The following is a 21,246-nucleotide window of genomic DNA, read 5'->3' as shown; positions in this document are numbered from 1 at the left end:
GGTAAGGATCCACTGCGAAGTTTATTTGCCAGGAGACTATATATACCATGGCCGTTTCTGCCATACACTGGCCCCCCCCCCCCCCCCGGACGTATCAGCTTGAACAGGAGCTTTCCTTTCTCAGAGCTGCCGCTGAGGCTGGCGTACAGCCCCTGCCTACAATGTAGGGTTTTTTCCCAGGTGAGATGAAATTCAAGACACTTGTGGTACATTTTACCTGCTGAAGGACAGGCATTGTGGCATACTGGAACAGTCTCTGCCCTTCCTTCCCTGCTCCGTGCTGTCCTTGCAATCCACAGCCCATTGCTGGGGACCCCTAGTCCCCCAAATCCTGCCTGCTGATGGTACAAGATACTGTACCCGCTCTAGACCTGAGCACATGGGTAGCTCCTGTTGGCAGCAACGCTGCCCACACGATCTGTGGCTTCCTGGTTAACGGTACGAGGCCCTGCCAGTCTGACAGAGTAGCTGCGCTCACTGTGAAGAGGCTACGAGGAGAGGCGCCTGGGTGGCACAAACACCTGACTTGATTTCAGCTCAGCTCATAATCTCACGGTTTCCCGCTCTCCCTTAAAATAAACTTATAAAAAGGGGGGGAGCTACAAATCTAAATTAATTGTAAATAACATTCACTTGATCTTTACAAATCCTCAAAAATACAAAAATTATGATTGTCTAAAATGAAAGCTGCTACTTAAAAGTCACTAATACTGAACGGTATTTCAACTAGTATATAGCTTTGTAACAAAAATATTTTAAACTTTTAAAGATTATACAAGATTTAGAGCACAAGAAAAAATTTATTTGTAATTTCAAAAGACTTGAGAGCTGACCTTGTTATTTAAAAAAGTTAACAAAATAATAACCCAAACAGACGATCTTGTTGCAGCCTGACCGGAGGTGTTCCGCCACACTGGGGGCGGCAGGCCCCTCCAGCCGCCTCGGGTTGCTGCTCCCTCGGGTTGCTGCTCGGGGCACAGGGGGGCTAGAGCCTCTGTACCAGCATGGCCGAGGCCCCTCCTCCTCCATTGCAGATACTGGCGAGACCATATTGCCCTGGCTTCAAGGTGTGAACCATGTGAACGACAATCCGGGCTCCAGACATCCTGGGATGGAGAGAGCATGCGTAGTCTTTAATAAATCATAGAATCTGTAACCAAAAACGGTTTCAATTCCAAATTAACCTGAAAAGTTCAGGGGCACCTACGTGGCTCATTCAGTTAAGCATCTGACTTTGGCTCAAGTCGTGATCTCATGGTTTGTGGTCTGTGAGTTAGAGCCCAGCATCGGGCTCTGTGCTGACGGCTCAGAGCCTGGAGCCTGCTTCAGTTTCTGTGCCTCCCTCTCTCTCTGCCCCTCCCCCACAGTGTCTGTGTCTCTCAAAAACAAACATTGAAAAGAAAAAAAGCCTGTCGTTACAGCAGACTTTAACGCCTCTTAATCTTAAAAGCTCTTCTTCAGCATAAAACAGTATCCGACCTTAGTCAACAAAAGTGACAGGTCTGAGTTCAGTGTCGTGTCCTATCAGAAACGGGGTTTGCCATTTCCAGGACTCGTGGGAAGGAAACGGGTTCGACCAGGAGTTTATAGGAATCGGCGGGAAGCGGTTTGGGTTTAGACAGAGACACGAAGGCCGTCGAGCAGCCACCAGCCCAGACACAGGCGTTCCTGCAACTACCCACCCGATCGGATGCCCCAGGGAGACGGCGCCTCCGTTCACGTTCACTGTCTGGGGGTCCAGCCCCAGCATCTTCATGTTGGCCAGCACCACCAGACTGAAGGCTTCGTTTACTTCCCACATTGTGATGTCCTCTTTTTTTAATCCTGCGTCTTTAAGGACCTAAAATTTTTTAAAAGATAATATTTTACAGTTAAAACTTATTTTCATTGCTACCTTGGAATTTCTGCAACTTGGGTTTCTATTTCCCCCGATGCAACATATTTTAATTTGGAGTTTTAGTTTCCAGGAGGAAGGGCCTTTTTATTTTCTGCTTTTAATTTCTCATCTTACTGCCCTATGAGCACAGAATTTTCCTTGCATTTATGATTTCTATTTTGCAGCACGACAACTTGATTTTCTTGAATGTTCCATGGAAACCTGCAAAGAACACGTATTCTCTGTTTGGGGTTCAGACTTGATAGCCCCAAGATCTATCTGCACTGTTGCTTGTAGATTCTTGCCCTCCCAAGTGAAAGAGTGCCGTTTTCCTCCACATCTCCTGTGGCTTCTCCTTTATAAACGCTGCTGTGGGGGGCAGGGTCCAGTGTATCTTCACTGTAAATTGTTTCAGGTCTTTTATCCTGTCAGCTCTTACTCTGTGCGAGAAGGCTTGGAGCTGCTAATGGTTGTATGAGGATTATCCTCCTAAAACTGGGCTACTTCCCCTTTTTTAGAGAAGGTTTTTAGTGTGGACTTGACAGCATTCCTCCCTCTTCCCCTCTTCTCCAGCAGGCTCAGCTTGTTAAGCTGTAAAGATCCAACAGCCCTAAGACAAAATCACGGCACCTAAGTGTGGCCACTTCGGGCCGAGGTCAGGATCACACTTCTGCCTTCAGAATCCTGAACCGTGTGCCTCCCTTGCTCTCCGGGGCTGCACTCACTTTCAGAAGCTGTGTCTGTTGCTTTGCCTCTGCCACCTGCCACGCTCCTGTGTGTCTGATCCCTCTACCCTTCTTCCTCGCTGATTTCTGCTCTACCTGTGGTGCTGGTCTCAAGTTGTCATTCATGGTGACGCCCTCTCCTGACAGGGTTTATTTGCTGGAATCTTCTGTGATCCTTCAACCCCTAAACCCATTCGACAGGGTATCTGCCTGCAACCGCCCCTTCCCCGCCCCCCCCCCCCCCCCCCCCCCCCCCCCCCCCCCCCCCCCCCCCCCGGCAACATCTCGTAGAGACTTAGATCTAAGTCTTGGAGCTTGGAGTATGTAGGTTTTCTGGTTTTAGTTTCACTCTAAGACTGATTCCCAGCAGTTCTCCTAGTAGAGAACCAGGACCCTCAGCTTCCCGTTTTCCCTGCCACACCAACCTCCCACTCTGTGGTTATCCACCAGGTGTGAATTCAGTATCATACTGAAAAACAAATCATTGTTTTTGTCTGTTCCACTAAAGATGTTTGTGATTGCTCAAGTTATTTTCAGGAGAAGTTAGAAGATTCAAAACTATGCTATCTCTGTCCTTCAGCAGACAAGTGACATTAAAAATCTAAACCCTGCAACTTTGGTAAAAAAGAAAGCAGAAGCTGGCACAATGGAGGACCGGCCCTCATCTGTTCTCACCTTAGGCACGGCATGTGCAGGTGCAATTGGAAAGTCAATAGGGTCCACAGCAGCATCAGCAAAAGCTGTATTAAAGAAATGTAATAGGTCATAAGAATCATTCGTACAAGTGTTCTCTAACAATTGTCATATAGGATATGCTAAGATGCAAGCTTCCTAATCCTAATATCTGTAAATGTATTTGTTCCTTTTCTACGATTCTGTGCTTTATTAGTCATCAAAGCCATGGATTTTCATAGGTAGGGGGTTTGGGATAATTTGCCTCCGGAGACACTGACATATGTCTCCAGCGACAAATAACCGTGAGTGTCCCAACGGGTAAAATACCACTTGGTGCCCGTATCCCGTGAGGAGAGCCTGAGGACCAGCTCAGCACTCTACAGTGTGCACCACAGCCACAACAGGATCATCTGTTACAAAATGTCAACAGGTCTGAGGTTAAGAAACTAAGAACTCAACTAAAACTGAAACTGTAAGGCTTTTTTGTAAAGTAACAAAATGGTATTTGTCTAACTTGTTGAGAAGACAAGGCAGATTTTACAGCTAGAAGTAGTTTAAGGAGACTGAGGTATGACAAGGTCACATAGGAAATCTAGATAGAAGCACGGTAGAACACGTACACTGTATTCTCCCACTCATATTGCACGGGAAGAAATTTTTAAAGCTTGCTCTATGGCAGCGGCAGCAACAGCTGGTAAAGGAGCTTCTCTCTCAAACTGAGCTACATCCTGTCATGTGGAACAGTGGCGACGCCGTATCACCAGCCCGGAAACCCCACTTCAGGACGCGTGAGGACGAGTAGGAATAAACAAGCGGAGAACACATTTACCTGCTATTCGTGCCAGTGGCTTGACGCCGAGCCTCCCGGCAGCCTCCGCGGTCATGAGAACCACCGCGGCCGCACCGTCGTTCAGCGTGCTGGCGTTGGCAGCCGTCACCGTGCCTGCGGGCACCGGGAGCAGGAAGTCACAACCCTTTCACCCGCCGTTCATCGGGTCTAACAAAGTCCTGCAGGGTAATCCCCGGGCGGCTCGATGTGTGAGAAGTGACAGTGCGGCATGGAGAGAAGGCCGGCTTCCAGGAAACCCACACCCAGCTACCACTCAACTATCACAAGGCCCTCCTGTAGGAGTGGTAAGGTTTATTTCCAGAGAGTTTCTGAGCAAGGAGGAGGCAGAGGAAGAATCCCAAGCAGGCTCTGCACCATCCGTGCACGTGGGGCTCAAACTCACGAACCATGAGATCATGGCCTACGCCAAAACCAGGAGGCAGGCGCTTAACCCACTGAGCCACCCATGTGCCCTTCAACTGAACATTTTAAACAGAATATTATAGTATGAAAATTATGTCAACTAAGCTGTTTTTTTTTTAATTGCAACAAAGACCCTGTAACAGACTGCAGCTAAAAATATAAGAATATGCTTCTGTAATATGAATTTTATTTGATGCTTTAAAAAACACTGATCCAGGGACACCTGGGTGGCCCAGGCCTCCGACTTGCTTCTGGCTCAGGTCATGATCTCCGAGTTCATGCTACCAGGCCCCACAGCGGGCTCTGCGCCGTCAGTACAGAGCCTGCTTGGGATTCTCTCTCCCCCTTCCTCTCTGCCTTTCCCTGACTTGTGCATGTGTTCTCTCAACATAAAACATTTCTTAAAAAATAAGACTGATCCTTTCCTGTAGTTGGTATTGAGAAAATCAGGAAAGGCAGAAAAAGTAACTTTGGGTTACAACTGTACATATAGCCAATTTTAGAAGCAGAAGGATTTCAAAAGCATGAATTTAGAATACCAGCATCCCACTTAGGGTTGCACTTGACAGTTACTTACTGAGGGCCTACCCGGCACGGGCTCTAAAACAGAACAACACTACTGTCAACTTCCTAGTCAGGAATCTTACAGCAATTTAACCCATCAACGACTTTCACATCACAGTAAACTTTCGATGTGAACTGCATGTGAGAAACTGAATTCTGCACCCATTCGACAGTCTCTTCCCTCGGATTTCTATACTGAAGGGGTTAACCGGTAAGGGATTTTAAACGATTTTTTGTATAAATCTAATGTGTTCATTTCACATGAGCCCAGCGTTAGTGAAAATTTTAAGTAACAGCTAGATGTTTTCTAGAATTACTTTTTCAAAATCCTTAGGTGGTTCCCAGACTAAATATGGTATATTAACTCCATTTTTGGTCCTGCCTCATTTCATAATACTAACCGTTTTCTTTTTGGAAAACTGTCTTCAGCTTTGGAACTTTGCTAAAGTCAACACGTCTGTACTCTTCATCTTCTTTCACAACTACATCGGGTTTACCTGAAACACAAGTCTTTTAAAGTAATCGCTGGTCGAGCCAACACTGAGCCAGTGAGCTGTGTGCACAAGCCCGCAGGCGGGCAGCCTGGCATCCTCTGCCCACGCCCCTCATGCCACCCGAGGACCCCAGCTACCTCCTGGGACCTGTGAGTGGCTCGAACCTTGGATACGGCCGCATCTCATTCTGTTCCCTCCCCCTTCTGCCGCCACAGACCGCACTGGCTCTCCTGACCCCAGCAGCCAAGAGGCTCCGGTAACTCCCATCAGTTGGAGCCTAGCGATCACTTCTGAAGGGACATGTGCCCTAAGCCAAAGGAACAAGATTTCACTATGGACTTAGTCTGGTGGGGGAGGGGGTCCCTGCTCTAGGACATCTGTGACTGGGAACCCTGCAGAGGGGGCTCTGGGGATGCAGACAGGGCAAGGCGCAAGGTGCCCAGAGCTGCCTGGGCACGCCCTTCTAACAAATCCCCTTGTTCACTTAAAAGGCTAATATATAGCCCGTCCCTTATATTGCAAAGGTTTCCAATAGGTTTCTCGAATTGAAAATATTATTCTTAGTGGAATCTGGGGAGTTGGAACCTGATATTAAATTCATTGAATTTTTTCTCTCTAAACTGGCAACATTTCCCTTTTATTAATCGTAACCCTCTGTGTCTTCAGTTGAACAAAGATAAAACCATGCTAATCTGAAGCCAGACGTTTACGACACCGAAGCCACTACAAGTCAAACCCGTTCTGGAACACGTCTACCTTCCGCCGAAATCGTGACGGGGACCACCTCATCTGCGAACCGCCCGCCGCCCCAGGCCGCCTGGCTCCGGCGGTAGGAGCCCACGGCGTAGGCGTCCTGCTCCTCGCGCGTGATGTGCAGCCTCCGCGCCGTGCTCTCAGCGCAGCTCCCCTGATTCGGGTCGGGATGTTTTAGGGAATGAACTCCGCTCCATAACTTACACTAACTTTGTATAACGTCAAAGACTGGTTAGCAGTTAAATTCAGTTTCTTAAAATACACTTGTTTCGGCATAAGGTCATTTTTCACTCCTGTCTCATCTTCAAGTGAGTTAGCTCAGAAGGTTCTCTCTCAAAGGCAAGGAATTCAACGGTTGTGGAATCTATTATTAGAAGTCAGAACATGCCCTGTTCCCGTGTGGGGCAGTTTACTCAACAACTAAGTCAAACTGATACAATGAGCAAATAAATGGTGAAAATCAGCATTTAAAGAGCCCATCTTTCCTCTCCAAAATCCATTTCTTTTCAAAAATCAAGCAGGGGCAGTGGGTGAGTCAGTCAGTTGAGCATCCAACTCTTGATTTCAGCTCAGGTCATGTTCCCAGGATCGAGCCCCGTGTCGGACTCTGCGCTGGGTAAGGAGCCTACTCGGGATTCTCTCTCCCTCCGCCCCTCCCCAGCTGACACCTGCGCTCTCTCAAAACAAGCTTCAAGCAGTACTGTATGACAGGTGGTACTGCTCCTTAGAAAGCAGCGATTACCATGTGGATCTTATTGTAGACATCAGTGAGCCCATCTTTCACAATCAGATCTTCGAGCTTCACGCCACCGTACGGTGTAGCGCCTCGGTTCATCACATAGGGAACGTTGGACATGCTCTCCATCCCGCCTGCCACCATCACGTCCTGCTTGGCAACAAACAAATGCGAGGTCGGCTCCAACGGGCTGCAAACCCAGTATGTCCCGCACAGCTCCGACACACAGGTGTGCCGTGGGCTTCGTTACACACTTGCTGCGCGGGGGGGGGGGGGGGGGGGGGGGGGGGGGGGGGTGCAGAAGCACCCTCCTGCCCCCCATGAAGAGAAATGGTCTGAAATGTGTAATGATGGGATGGGGCGCCTGGGTGGCTCAGTCAGTGAAGCATCCAACTGCAGCTCAGGTCATGATCTCCTGGCTTGTGAGTTTGGGTCCCACACCAGGCTCTGTGCTGAAGGTGCAGGGCGTGCTTGGGATTGTCTTTCCCTCTCTGTCTCTCCCCTGTTCATGCTCTCTCTCACTCAAAATAAATAAACCTTAAACATTTTTTAAATAAAATTTAAAAATTTGAAAAAAAGAAAAAAAGACTCTGTGTCTGCCCCTCCTGCACTCATGCACACACTCACACTCTAAAATGAAATTAAAAATAAAAACATTCAGCAAAGCCAGGAGAAACCCTGCACAACTTAACAAATGAACCTGGGTATGTAGGAACCATAAATTCATCATCAATTCTGGGCTCGGTCAATGATTTGATTCCCAGGATCAACACCTTATTCTCATCTATGTTGAAAACTCTTCTTACTCTGGCAAATAAAAAAATTTATTAGGTTATAAATCACCCACAATCTCTGAAAAAAACCAAGTCAGAGGTCACCTGAAGACTAAAACATCTTGGCTGAAAACTATTTTTTAACACAAGACGTGGGCCTCTCCTCCAGAAGGAGTAAGCAAATGCAGCCCCCGAGGGCGTGAGGCACCCTGGCCGCTGGGCCCCGGAGAAAGGAGCTCACTTCTAAAGCACCCAGGGGCCGCCAGTCTTGGTGGCTGCTCGCCGCCAGCTGGAGAAGCGGCTGCTGCTCACCTGATGTCCACACATGAGGCTCTGGGAGGCCATCATGATGGCCTTCATGCCTGAGGCGCAGACTTTGTTTACGGTCGTGCACGGAGTAGAAACAGGTAAGCCTAGAACCGACACAAGGCAAGTCACACTTGTGACAGAGGTACTCTTCAAACAACTGTACAATTAAAATTAACACAACAGAGCACGTTAACTTGTAATCGGCAACAGCCTCACTCCGGCCAATATAAATCTGGGTTCAATTAAGCATTTAACATTTCATTTAAGCGGACATGGCCTCCACCATGTTGCACCAAACACCGTACGTACAGAAGAAAAATGATTCCCAGTACCTGCGCCCAGGACTGCTTGCCTCGCCGGGGCCTGACCTTCACCTCCTTGAAGAACGTTCCCCATGTATGCTTCCTTCACTTCTTCTTTCGGAATCCCTTTTGTTACAGAGATAAACGCACATGTCCATATTTTATTCAATTTACTAATCCGTGATTACCTAATAAGGTACATGACGTGCAGCGGGAATGGTTGTCAGTGTGGAGATTCAGCCTCACTGTCGGATTTTCTTTTTAATGTTTATTTATTTGAGAGAGAGAGAAAGTAAGAGAGTGAGAGTGAGTACGAGCAGGGGAGGGGCAGGGAGAGAGAGGAGACAGAACCCAAAACAGGCTCCACGCTCCAGGCTGTCAGAGCCGGAAACGGCTCCAGTTCAGGAACCGGGAGATCATGACCTGAGCCCAGATCAAGCGTCGGACACAACCTACTCTGCCACCCGGGAGTCTGTGGTACAAGGCCTTCTTTATAAGAAAATATAGAAATGGAGGCAGTAAGAGGCACCTGGGGTGGCTCAGTCAGTTAAGCTGTATCTCAGTTCAAGTCATGATCTCACCATTTGTGAGTTCAAGCCTCGCATGGGGCTCTTTGCTGACCATGCGGAGCCTGCTTGGGATTCTCTCTCTCTCCTCTCTCTCTGCCCCTCCCTGAGCAGCACATGACCCCTTGCGCTCGCGCTCTCTCCTACTCCCTCTCAAAATAAATAATAAACATTAAAAATAAAAGAAATGGGAGGCACTAAGTCATTTCTAACTGTTATGTACACAGTTGGTCCCATTTAATCACTGTCCCCCTGAACACAAAAACGCACAGGAGGTGGGGTGCCCGGCTGGCTCAGGGCAGAGCGTATGGCCGAGGTGTTTTGTTTTTGTTCTTTAGTTTTTATTTAAATTCTAGTCAGTTAACATACAGTGTAGAATTCGTTTTGATTGTACAATTTAGTGATTTGACACTTAGGATCACATGACTCTTGATCTGGAGTCATGAGTTCAAGCCCCATGTTGAGGACAGAGTTTACTTAAGAAAGAAAAAAAAAAACCCCAAGTAACTACTGACCTGCCTTCTCGATGGCCGCCTGAATTGCTAGGGCACCAAGCCTGGTGGCTGGCAGGGCAGAGAGGCTGCCGAGAAAGGACCCGATGGGCGTTCTTGCAGCGCTCACTATGACCACTTCCTGGCAAGACACAAGACGATAAGAACTCTGTCAGTATTTCACCCAAACCGTCTCTCCTTGAACACCGTTCAGAGAGGTACACCGGAGCCCCAGCCTCATCCACTGGGGATACGTTCTGAGTCACCCAGCGGGTATGCCTGAAACCAGAGAGAAACAAACAGGTTTTCCTACCTGTGCACATCGACGGTAGAGTTCCGTTTATAAATCAGGCAGACAGAGGTTACAACAGTGACTGGTCAAACAGAACCTCTGCAAGAGCACACTGGAACCAAAGTCACGTGCACGTGGTCCATCTTTCAGGAACTCCCTGTCCTGCTGGCAATGACACACCGCCTGTGGGTGCAGGTGACGTGAGGGGGGCAGGGCAGGCCCTGGGATGGAGCGTTAGGGTACTCCTGGCTTTCTGGGGACGTCACAGGAGGACTGTCGCCTTCCAGGCCCAGGCTGACCACTGGGGAACGCTGATAAGGAGGCCACTTTATTATCTAAACAGACCTTTCATGAATGACTATCTGCTCCTAAAGATTAAAATTATCTCAGTCCAATGATGGTGCTTTAGGATTTAAGATCCACCCAAAAACCTCAGACAAATTAAGTCTAAAGTAGGCACAGATCCTTCCCCGTTGTCCACAGGAGGCTGGAAACCAGAAGCCTGAGTCTCGATTCTGCTCCACTGTCAAAATTTAGGCAATGATCAGTTTACCCTGCTCAACTGCACAACCAAGGCCACTAACCAAAGGGCTTCCTCACGGACAGTGGCTCGGGGGGGGGGGGGGGGGGGGGGGGGGGGGGGGGGGGGGGGGGGGGGGGGGGGGGGGGGGGGGGGGGGGGGGCGGGGACACCAGACCTGCATGCTGGGAGGATGTGGCCGGGCCATGCAACAGGGACACGGCACAGCCACAATTTCTTAAGTGATTAGTAAGGTAATATTAATATGAACCTGAGGAAAAAATAGATAAAGCCCTCTTAAACATTGTCAAACTCGGGGCGCCTGGGTGGCTCAGTCAGGTAAGCCTCCGACTTCGGCTCAGGTCATGATCTCATGTTCGTGGGTTCGAGCCCCACATCGGGCTCTGTGCTGACAGCTCAGAGCCTGCTTTCGGTTCTGTGTCTCCCTCTCTCTGCCCCTCCCCTGCTCATGCTCTGTCCCTCTCTGTCTCAAAAATAAATAAAACATTAAAAACAAATTTTTAAATTGTCAAACTCTATTTCAAAAGTTCTCTCCTTGGGGCACCTGGGTGGCTCAGTCAGTTAAGCGTCCAGCTTCCGGCTTCGGCTCAGGTCATGATCTCACGGTTCCTGGGTTTGAGCCCGCATCGGGCTCTGTGCTGACAGCTAGCTCAGAGCCTGGAAGCTGCTTTGGATTCTTTGTCTCCCTCTCTCTCTGACCCTCCCCTGCTCGCACTGCCTCTTTCTGTCTCTCAAAAATAAGTAAAAAAAAAAAAAAAAAAAAAAAAAAGTTCTCTCCTCACACTTGCCTTCCACATTCCCCTAAGATGGGAGATAAATAAGGGAATTGTTCCTTAGATTTCTGGCCATTAGGGACACTTGGGTGGCTCAGTCAGTTAAGCGTCCAACCCTAGACTTAGGCTCAGGTCATGATCTCATGGTTCATGAGTTCGAGCCCCACAGCAGGCTGCACTGACAGTGTGTGGCCTGCTTGGGATTCTCTCTCTCCCTCTCTCTGTTCCTCGCCCAGTTGTGCACTCTCTCACCTCCTCCCTCTCTCCCTCAAAATAAACTTTTTTTTTTTTAAGTTAAAACGAAAAGATTTCTGGCCAGTAAGAAGTCATTTGAGGGACCCGGAAAACACAGAGAACCCCTCAGAAAGCACCAGGTGATCAGATGATGGTCCTTCCTGTCTAATCCCCAGACTGGTTCAGTTGGTTTCTTCTAGTATCTTCCACGTGGCCACTGTGTGTCCCTCCCGGTCTAACGAGGGTCCCGGGAGTAAGGACGTACAAGGCGCAGGTGAGAGAGAAGGCCGCGTGGCAGGAGACGATGGGGGGGGGGGGCGGGGCTCGCGCAGGCGCAGAGCGACATCACTGCGGGGCATCTGGGATTAGCTTAGTTTCCAGCAAGCGGCTGTTCCCACGCTGGCCCCACAAAGAGGCAAATATAAGGGTAGGCATTTTTTCCACATTTCTACATTTTCCTTTACATTCCTAAAATTTTAAAGCACAATTTAAATTTATACTTACATTCAAAGTGGGTTTTGATACATAACTTCGCTCCACGTATTTTACTTCCTGTAATATAAATAAAGTTATAATGTGAAAAACATTAACCTACATCATTTTATACTTTCAGCAGTGGTGATGTGGGGACTTCTTTCTGCTTCCGTATATTTTCATTTCTACATTCTACACCACACGTCACTGTTATAATCAGAAAAAAAATACTACTTTGTTAATACACTTTTCTGATTAGCTATGCATCGAAATGTCTTCTGCTAAGTTTATAAGCTTAAAATCTCTAAGCCTTTTTAAGAGTCAGCTCCATAAAACAGTTTGACGTTCTGCTTTTAGAGTCCCGCAAGAAAATATCTTTGTTTAAAAAATATGTAAGTAAAACTTGCTATTTCCTTCCATCCATTTCTTTTTTAATTTTTTTTTAATGTTTTATTTGTTTTTGATACAGAGAGAGACAGAGCCTGAGAGGGGGAGGGGCAGAGAGAGAAGGAGACACAGAACCGGAAGCAGGCTCCAGGCTCTGAGCTGGCTGTCAGCACAGAGCCCAACGCGGGGCTCGAACCCACGAACGTGAGATCTGACCTGAGCCGAAGTCGGAGGCTTGACCGACTGAGCCACCCAGGCGCCCCTCCTTCCATCCACTTCTAAAGAATGTACCTGATTATCTGAGGCAAACATACCTCATATAAACGCAGCCTATAGTCCCAGAGAAGTTAGTTTCCAACAAAGAGTAAATACCTTGCCATCTGCCTCACTTCTTTCTGCACTGCTCTTCGGGACAAATCCCAACAAGAACACGTTGAGAAAATATGAGTCACAGTTCAGAGACCTGACTTATCTGGAACTGAGTAATTTACAGGACAAAGAATAAAGCATAAATTATTTTAGCCTCTGACGTCAGAAAACACAGTAAACATTCAGAACTGACAACCTGTGTTTAGAACCTCATCTTGTTGATAGTCATCAATGGCCAGCCACACCTCAGTGTCATAAACCTACAACAGGTAAAGGCCTGCGGACTCGGCACAAACACCCGCCCTGCCCCCGCCAGCGCTCAGTTTATAACCCAGCACAAAAAGAAAGCAGATGTGACACGTGGTCATGAAACCACACTAACCACAAGGCACCGCCTGAAAACCGGTTTCTCAGGTGTTTAGACAACACTAGGAGACGGTTATTCTGGGCTGGGGCGGAGTAGCGTCCAACATCGCCTTTTCTCAGGTTCACAGGACTGAGCAAGTCACTTCTATGTACAAAGTTCACATCAACGTCTTTGCCGTAAGAAGGAGCTCCAGCGTGGCTCAGTCATTTAAACATCCAGACTCTTGTGTTCAGCTCAGGTCATGATCTCGAGGTTCAGGAGATCGAGCCCCACATCAGGCTCTGGGCTGACAGCACAGTTTGGATTCTGTGCCTCCCTTTCTCTCTGCCCCTTCCCTACTCATGCTCACGCTTTCTCTCTCAAAATAAAATTTAAAAACATCAAGAAAGAACCTAATTTGATCCTGATTTTATTCAAAAATAATCTTTGCAATATTCAAGGCAGCTCACATTCTGAACAGATCCCTTTACCGTCTTTATGAGGAAGAGATGTCAAACACACCTGCTAACGGCCTGAGCCTTCGCTTGCTCAGTAACCCCTGGGATCACTAACTTCCCAGAGGCAACGTGGGGACCCGAGATCCATAAGATGTAATCCCTCCACGGCAGCAGCAGCCCAGTTTTACAAAAGGAAAAGTGTTAAAATTATGTGTACATATTCCACTCTCCAAAGACAACATGTAAAAAACACAGGAGGCCTCGTAAACCATCCCTAGGGCTCAAGGAGAAGGCTACTTGGTGCGGTGCAAGGTCTCCACAGATATTTTGTGGGCTATAACTGAGCAGTGAAACAAAACTTTTTTAAGTTCCTGTTGGCACTCGGCCTCTCCAACCACAGACCCTTCCCTAACGGGTGTGGAAGGGACAGCCCGAAGCACCTCTGACTGCGCCCTCCTCCCCCAGGGCTGACAGCACCACGCAGGGCTGGACTGTGACCCAAGCCACCCTCTCCTGGATGTGAGGAGGAGCACCTGTGCGCAGAGGTCCCGGGTGCTGGAACCAGTCAGCACCACGGCCAAGGCCGCGTCACCGCGGAGCTTCCAGCACAAAGGGGAGCCCTGAGCAGGCAGAGAAGCCGAGGAATGGAACGTAAATCGTAAATCGAACAGGAGGGAAGAGTTTGACACACTGCAGGAGAGAAACGAGGATCCCTCAGACAGTGACCTTCCGTCAGGGTCCATCCAGCAAGGCTGGCTACAGTGCGATCACAAGGCCCTTCCTTGGCCACTTGTCTTCTGCAGGGTTCCTGGCTCTAACCCAGGGCTCCGGTCTCTCCGCTTTGCCCCTGATGCCTGACTGCTCCACAAGTTCAGGTGCGCCTCCACCTCCTCGTCCACCCCGCCCCCTCCGCTCTCCACCCCACCCCCCAGCCCAGCCGGCTCTGCAGCCTCCCACACAAACACCCACAAACCGCTGTGGCCTAAGCGTTCACCTCACTGCTCAGTTCCCCAGGCCCCAAGTTCTCCAGCTGACCGCCGCCATCCCCTCAGGCCCCAGGCCCCGAGCCCCCAGCCCCAGGCCCCAGCTCAGGAGGGTTAACGCAGCAAAACCCTGTGAGCAGCTGGGTCTTGGGAAGCAGGTTCAGCTTGGGCTCCCCGCCTGGGCCTCCTCCAGCCAGGACCCTCCTCCAAAGGGCGCCGGGACCACCAAGTGAGGTCACCAAGTGACCACCTCTCCCTGGTGTCCATGGTCACACAGTCCTGGGCTGTGTCACCCCTTCCCGCCCCCTTAGGACCAGAGCCCCTGGGATCCGTTCTCCTGGGCTTCATGGCCGCCCAGAGGACTTCCAAACTGTCTCCAGCCTGACCTCCCCACCGATCTGCGGACTCAGGATCCAAGCGCCACCTCGCTGGCCTCAGTTTCATGTCCAAACCACCGGCCTCTGGATTTGCACCCCAGGAAACTGGCTGCTTCCTGGCTCATCCCACCTCCAACCATCGCACTTCCCCAGGTGCTCAAGCCCAACGCCAGGACTCCCCTTCCCCATATGCGGGCACTCTGTGCCCAAAATACACCCAAACTCTTCCCCACTCCATCTCCACCACTGCCACCAGGTCCTATCCAGCTCTCCCTCCAGTGTGACAGCGCCTACCTGGTTCCCATACCCAGTGTCCCCTGCAATCCACCCAGTTTTAAAAATGGCAATCAGGGGGCACCTGTGCATCTCAGTCTCAGCCGGTTAAGCAACAGACTTTGGCTCAGGTCATGATCTCCTGGCTGGTGGGATCGAGCCCTGCATTGGATTGTGTGCTGACAGCTCTCTCTCTTTTCCTGACCCTTCTCCCTGCGCACTCTCTCTCCCTCCCTCAAAATAAATACACAGACTTAAAAAAAATGGTTATGCTAATTTCAATCAACAGTTTTCATTTCAGGTATTTCATTTCTCTAATTCCACTGTTAAAACTTTTTTATGTCTTTATTTTATTTTGAGACAGAGAGTGAGTGGGAGAGGGGCAGAGAGAGAGACACACACAGAATCTGAAGCAGGCTCTAGGCTCTGAGCTGTCAGCACAGAGCCTGATGCAGGGCTCGAACCCACGGACTGTGAGGTCATGACCTGAGCCAGAAGTCAGACGATTAACCGACTGAGGCACCCAGGCGCCCCTCTAATTCCGTTGTTAACATTTCACATAACTGCTTTGTTATATTAAATCTTCACAGGGTCGAGTGCTCGGTCCAGGAAGAACTGTGCCCTACCTCTGAACCCGGCCAAAACAAAGAGGTCCCAACCCCAGTACCTTAGGGTGTAACTTTAGAGATGTGGTCGCTACAGAAACACGCTAAGAGGAGGTCATCACAGTAGCCCTAATCCAGTAGGACTGATGTTCTTTCTATAAAGAAAGAGAATTTTAACACCGAGACAGACAGGCAGAGAAGGAAGCCGAAGGCCGGGGAGACCGCCGTGTGCGGATGGAGAAGGGGGAACCGCGGATCAACCACCCCGGAACCCCAAAGATCGCCAGCAAACCACGGGAAGGAGAGGCAAGGCGGGGTTTCCCTGCAGGATCCAGAGGGAGCGGGGTCCTGGCAACACCATGATTTCGGAATTCCCAGCCTCCAGAACTGTGAAACGTTTCTGTTGTTTTAAGCTGCCCAAACTGTGGAATCTTGTTCCATGAGCCCAAGGTGGCTAACACACGCTCCTTGTTGAGACTCTCCCCTCCCTGGGCTTTCAGACACACCCCCTTCCCCAGACGTCCTTCCAAACGCCACGCCCTCTTCCCTCTCGTTCACCGGATCCTGCAGGTTCTTCCAGTCCCCAAATGCCCGCCCCGAGGCCCCAGGCTAAGACCTCCTCTCTCCGCCCTCTACACACTTGCGCTCACTCGGGGAGCTCATCAGGGTCCTTGCAAGCCACTGTCGGTTTTTCACCCAGTTCTCTTACGTGTTAGCCTCTTTCCTCTAACCGGCAACTCCGAATTCAAGTCCAAAATATAACTCGTCACTTTCTTTCTACTGCCCCACATCTGTTCCTCTCAAAACCCCAACCATCTACCTAAATGGCAGGCCAAGGCCGCCAAATTTTACCTGTTTTCTCGCTCAGCTCCCCTTAGCCCAGCAGTCATTAAGGTCAACGGATCTACCTCCAGGCTTCCTCTGGAATCTCTCCAGCTCTGGCTACGTTTATTAGCAAATCCAACTGCCGTCACTCACTACTTACGGCCACCGCAATATCCTGACTGTCCTTTTGGCCTGTATAAGGCAGCAGGCTCAGGGACTGAGGCGCAAACACCACGGGGTGAAAGGGAATGGGAAGTGTATCCATCAGGGTTCAAGCAGGAAAATAAAAGCTATTCTATTTGAAACATAACCGAAAGCAGAGACTAAATCTTAGAAAAGCTACCAACAACAGGACACAGACAGTACAGATTAGCAACAGGACGGCATTAGCACACTCAGGATGTGAGTGCAAAGGGAAGAAGCAAGGTTACCAAAGCCAAGGGGCCAAAGCGTCACCTTGCAAAGCCGAGAACCAAAGGAGCCACTGACAGTGGCAGAAACCCCATGTCGAGACAGACGGAGAGACAATTACCCTGGCTTCTCTCTTCTTATCTCCCAATCTCCTCCAGCATGTGAACACAGCCACAAGCTGGCTGGCTGGCACCTGCGGTTGGCATCCGCAGGAGGCAGCCCGCAGCAATAGAGGCAAGGAGAGGGACCTGGCAGTGGACCAGGACAGGGCCAGGCCAGGAAGCTGTTTTCTAAGTCTGAGGAATTTAAAAAAAAAAAGGAGGCGGCGGGGGCGCCCCAGTGGCTCAGCTGTTTAAGCACCCACTTCAGTTCAGGTCCTGACCTCACAGTGAATTCGAGCCCCGCATTAAGCTCACAGCCTGCTTCAGAATCTGTGTCTCCCTCTTTCTTTCTCTGTCCCTCTCTCTCTCAAAAATACACATTAAAAAAAATTTTTTTTGAGTCAAAACAGCAAAACAGGAGCTTCAAAGAGGGGACTTGTCAACAGTACCGAGAGGAAAGTAAACAGGAAGAAAAATAATACAAAAAGAGAAAAGCACGGGTATTCTTCAAATGAGCGGCAGGGAGATGTACCTCCGGCGGCGTAAAGAGAAATGGAAGTAAGGGGAAAGTGATTACTCCAGGGCGTCCACTCAGGTTTGCTGATCCTGAGAGACACTTGTGTGTATTTGAAGGCAAAGGTCAAAAAGCCAGGGTGCGGGGCGCCTGGGTGGCTCAGGTCATGATCTCAGGGTTCGTGGGTTCGAGACCTACATCAGGCTCTGTGCTGACAGCTCAGAGCCTGGAGCCTGCTTCAGATTCTCTGTCTCCCTCTCTCTCTTACCCTCCCTTGCTCCCGCTGTCTCCGTCTTTCAAAAAAAAAAAAAGAAAAAGAAAAAAGAAAAAAAAGCCAGGGTGAAGGTCATGTTCCATTCAACAAACTGGCACCGAACACTGAAAATCCTGTTACAACTGATTTCTGTACTTCAGGAACTGACCGCTTACTTAAAATTACCACCGCTGTAAAACTCTTTCATCAGCAACTGTGTTTTCACAGTAAGGTCTCAACTATAAGAGGACTCTGCAGCTGTGTTTGTTTTTTTTAATGCTTTTTATTTATTTTTGAGACAGAGACAGTGCAATCAGGGGAGGTCAGAGAGAGGGAGGGAGATACAGAATCTGAAGCAGGCTCCAGGCTCTGAGCTAGCTGTCAGCACAGAGCCTGACGCGGGGCTCAAACCCACGAACCGTGGGATCATGACCTGAGCCGAAGCCAGACGCTCAACCGGCTGAGCCACCCAGGCGCCCCTGTGTTTGTTTAACAGGACCTAGTTCACCTGGCCAACACAGGCTGAAACCCTGACTTTCCAAATCATTCCATGAAATACAAATAAGCTCATTAAGAACTGATCCTGAGGGCACCTGAGGGGCTCAGGTGGTTGAGCATCTGACTTCAGCTCAGGTCATGATCTCTTGGTTTATGAGCTCCAGCCCCGGGTTGGGTGCTGTGCTGAGTGCTCAGAGCCTGGAGCCTGCTTTGGATTCTGGGTCTCCCTCTCTCTGCCCTGTCACTGTCCCAAAAATAAACATTTTTTTAAAAACTCAAATTCAGGAAGTAATAAAAAAAAATTGATCCGGGTACATTTCCCAACTTCCTTCTGCAGCTTGGCAGGGGCTGGGGAGAAGAAAGAAAGAAAAGATAACTCCTCTTTCCTGGAAACCCACTCCTCCAGACTTTTCCATTTGCTCAATCACCGGGGGTTATTTTTAGACTCTTCCTTTTCTGTTGGCCCCGCACCCTCCCTACTTGTCAAGTTCCACATTTATTCTTTCATAAATCTCTTGCATCATGCTGCTCCCTTTTTCAGCTTCTGTTGCCGGCATGCAGCTCAAGTTACTTCAAGCCAAAACAGACAATGGTTTTCTCCCCCCACTTCAATCCTCCAGACCCCTGGCTACAACAAATCGCCCCCCCCCCGAAAAACATCAACGGTCTCCACTGCCTTGGGTCAAATCCAAACTTACAAAATGACGTGGGTGGACTTCAAAGCATATTTCCCCAATCTGCATGAAAAGTCACATCTCACCAGACACACCCTGAAGTCGTCTACTACTCCCTAGGTTTTGCCAGGCCCTAAATCCAAGGTGCAGGCTCCTTTGCTTTGACATATGGAGCCGTGCTTTGACATATGACAAGGCCGTGGCTCCCGTGGGCCCCAGACGCAACCACCGAGGCGAGGCACGCCCCTGGACACCCCCCAACCCCCGGTAGGAAACACCAAGTATAATCTAGTCCTTGCATAGTGAGCAGCCATTTATTTTCCCTGGTAAATTTGAAACTGCAGCAAAAAGCGGTGCCTCTTATTCCCCCTTCGGGCCTCACGCCTCTTAAGCCCAATGATGACCCACTGCATGAACATAAAACGTCCTGACAAGGATGCTCACAAACACCTTTTATGAAAAATCCCGGGAAAAATAAAAAAAAAGGGGGGGGGGGAGAAAATCCCGGGGAAGACGTATCGCCCAGGCTTCCCTCCAGGCAGAGCCAGGACGGGGCCCTTCCGCCTGCAATAGTCCGAGCCCCGCGCAACGCACGAGCGGGTCCCCGCAGCCGCCAGGCAGCAGTGCGCGTGCGCGGTGCAGGTGGGCTTTCCGACAAGAGCCCCTAGGCCTACACCCGGGGCTTCGCGAACCTCGGGCCGGGGCCCTCCCAGTCGCGGGCCGACACTCTGCGGGCCGGGTCCCAGCCCCTCTCACCCGCATCAGCTTCCGGAGCAGGGGGCTGCGCCCACGGGCGCCGCCACACAGAAGGGCCGCCAGCGCAGCCATGACCTCCGGCAGCGAGCACACCACGTACGCCGAGACAGCGGGCCGACGCCGCCAACCCCCACGCCGCTGCCCCGCCCTCCCCCGAGGGGCGCGCCCCGCCCGCTCCTCCAATAGCAGCCTCGGACGTGACGGCGCACGCAGCTATTGGCCGACACCGAGAAGGCGTGGGGCCACGGAAGACTTAGGGGCCCAGGTGCTGGCGCTGAGCCGGGAAAACGAGTGCGGCATCCCGGCCCCAGGTTTCGCCCTTCCGACCTTGTAGTGTGAGTAGTGTAGGTGTCCCCTGAGTGTTTTCAGGTCCCGGAGCTTGCATCTGCCCCTTCGGCCCACACAGCTCCTTCAAGTATTACTAAGCCATCCGATTAGGTTGTAATTTATGAGATACTTTTACAACTGTTTCAGCAGGAGGGGGAATGGAATGCATGTTAATAGCTAAGTTTACTGAACCATTAAGAATTGGGTTTTTTTTTTAATTTCTCCTTTAAGTACTTTTTTTCATTTTATTTTTAAGTAGGCGCCACATCCAAGGTGAGGCTCACCTGAGATGTAGGCCCATGCTTGACCGACCCAGCCAGCCAGGTGTCCCTCTTTTAAGTAATTTCTACACCCAATATAGGACTGGCACTCACAACCCTGAGAGCAGGAGTCACGTGTTCCAGCCACTGAGCCAGCCAGCACCCCCCCCCCCAATTAAAAAGAATTCTATTAATTCTTCGGGCCCCTGGGTGGCTCACTGGGTTAAGTGTTCACTTCGGCTCAGGTCAAGATCTCACAGTTCATGAGTTCGAGCCCTGCGTCAGGGTCTGTGCTGACAGCTCAGAGGCTGGAACCTGCTTCAGATTCTGTGTCTCCCTCTCTCTCTGCCCCTCCCCCACTCACACTGTCTCTCTCTCTCTCTCTCTCTCTCTCAAAATACATCATTTTATTTTTTTTTTAACGTTTTATTTATTTTTGATAGACAGAGCATGAGAGGGGGAGGGTCAGAGAGAGAAGGAGACACAGAACCGGAAGCAGGCTTAGGCTCTGAGCTAGCTGTCAGCACAGAGCCCGACACGGGGCTCGAACCCACGAACGTGAGATCTGACCTGAGCCGAAGTCGGAGGCTTAACCGACTGAGCCACCCAGGCGCCCCAAAATACACCATTTTAAACAATGTTTAAAAAGATTCTCTCTCCCTCTCCTTCTGACCCTCTCCCACACTCACATGTTCTTGTTCTAAAAAATATATAAATATTTTTAAAAGTCCTCACACATACTCCATGAATTAGTTGCTAGTATTATCTCCCCCCCTTAACTAGCAGGCTAACTGAACTACAAAGAAATTAACGTCTTTGTCAGGTTACACAGAAAGCTGGGGTCTGAAACCGGTATCTTCACACGGCATTGCTTTCCTGTTCCTTTTCCCAGAGAACCACGTAAATGTTACGATTATTATCCTCACATTTTTGGGAACCCATTACTGAAGGTTGAATTTTCACCTGGAGACAGCAAATCTTTGTGTCGCTAGTGTTAATA

General features: G+C 49.8%; 1 protein-coding gene across 1 annotated transcript; it reads right to left on the bottom strand.

Annotated features, from left to right (window-relative positions):
- Window positions 1-763: 763 nt before the first annotated feature.
- Window positions 764-19,796, bottom strand: ACAT1 (acetyl-CoA acetyltransferase 1). The gene is made up of 12 exons (XM_029956668.1): window positions 19,660-19,796; window positions 11,860-11,907; window positions 9,541-9,658; window positions 8,490-8,585; window positions 8,161-8,261; window positions 7,082-7,225; window positions 6,343-6,493; window positions 5,494-5,589; window positions 4,106-4,219; window positions 3,277-3,341; window positions 1,683-1,840; window positions 764-1,106 (listed from the first exon to the last, which is right to left on the bottom strand). Exons 1-12 carry the CDS (start codon window positions 19,729-19,731, stop codon window positions 986-988), a joined length of 1,284 nt encoding a protein of 427 aa, XP_029812528.1. The 5' UTR covers window positions 19,732-19,796; the 3' UTR covers window positions 764-985.
- Between the last annotated feature and the right edge of the window lie 1,450 nt (window positions 19,797-21,246).

This window comes from Suricata suricatta, chromosome 11 (genome assembly GCF_006229205.1).
Source record: "Suricata suricatta isolate VVHF042 chromosome 11, meerkat_22Aug2017_6uvM2_HiC, whole genome shotgun sequence".
Lineage (NCBI taxonomy): Eukaryota > Metazoa > Chordata > Mammalia > Carnivora > Herpestidae > Suricata > Suricata suricatta.
This window is presented reverse-complemented; position numbering and strand designations above follow the sequence as displayed.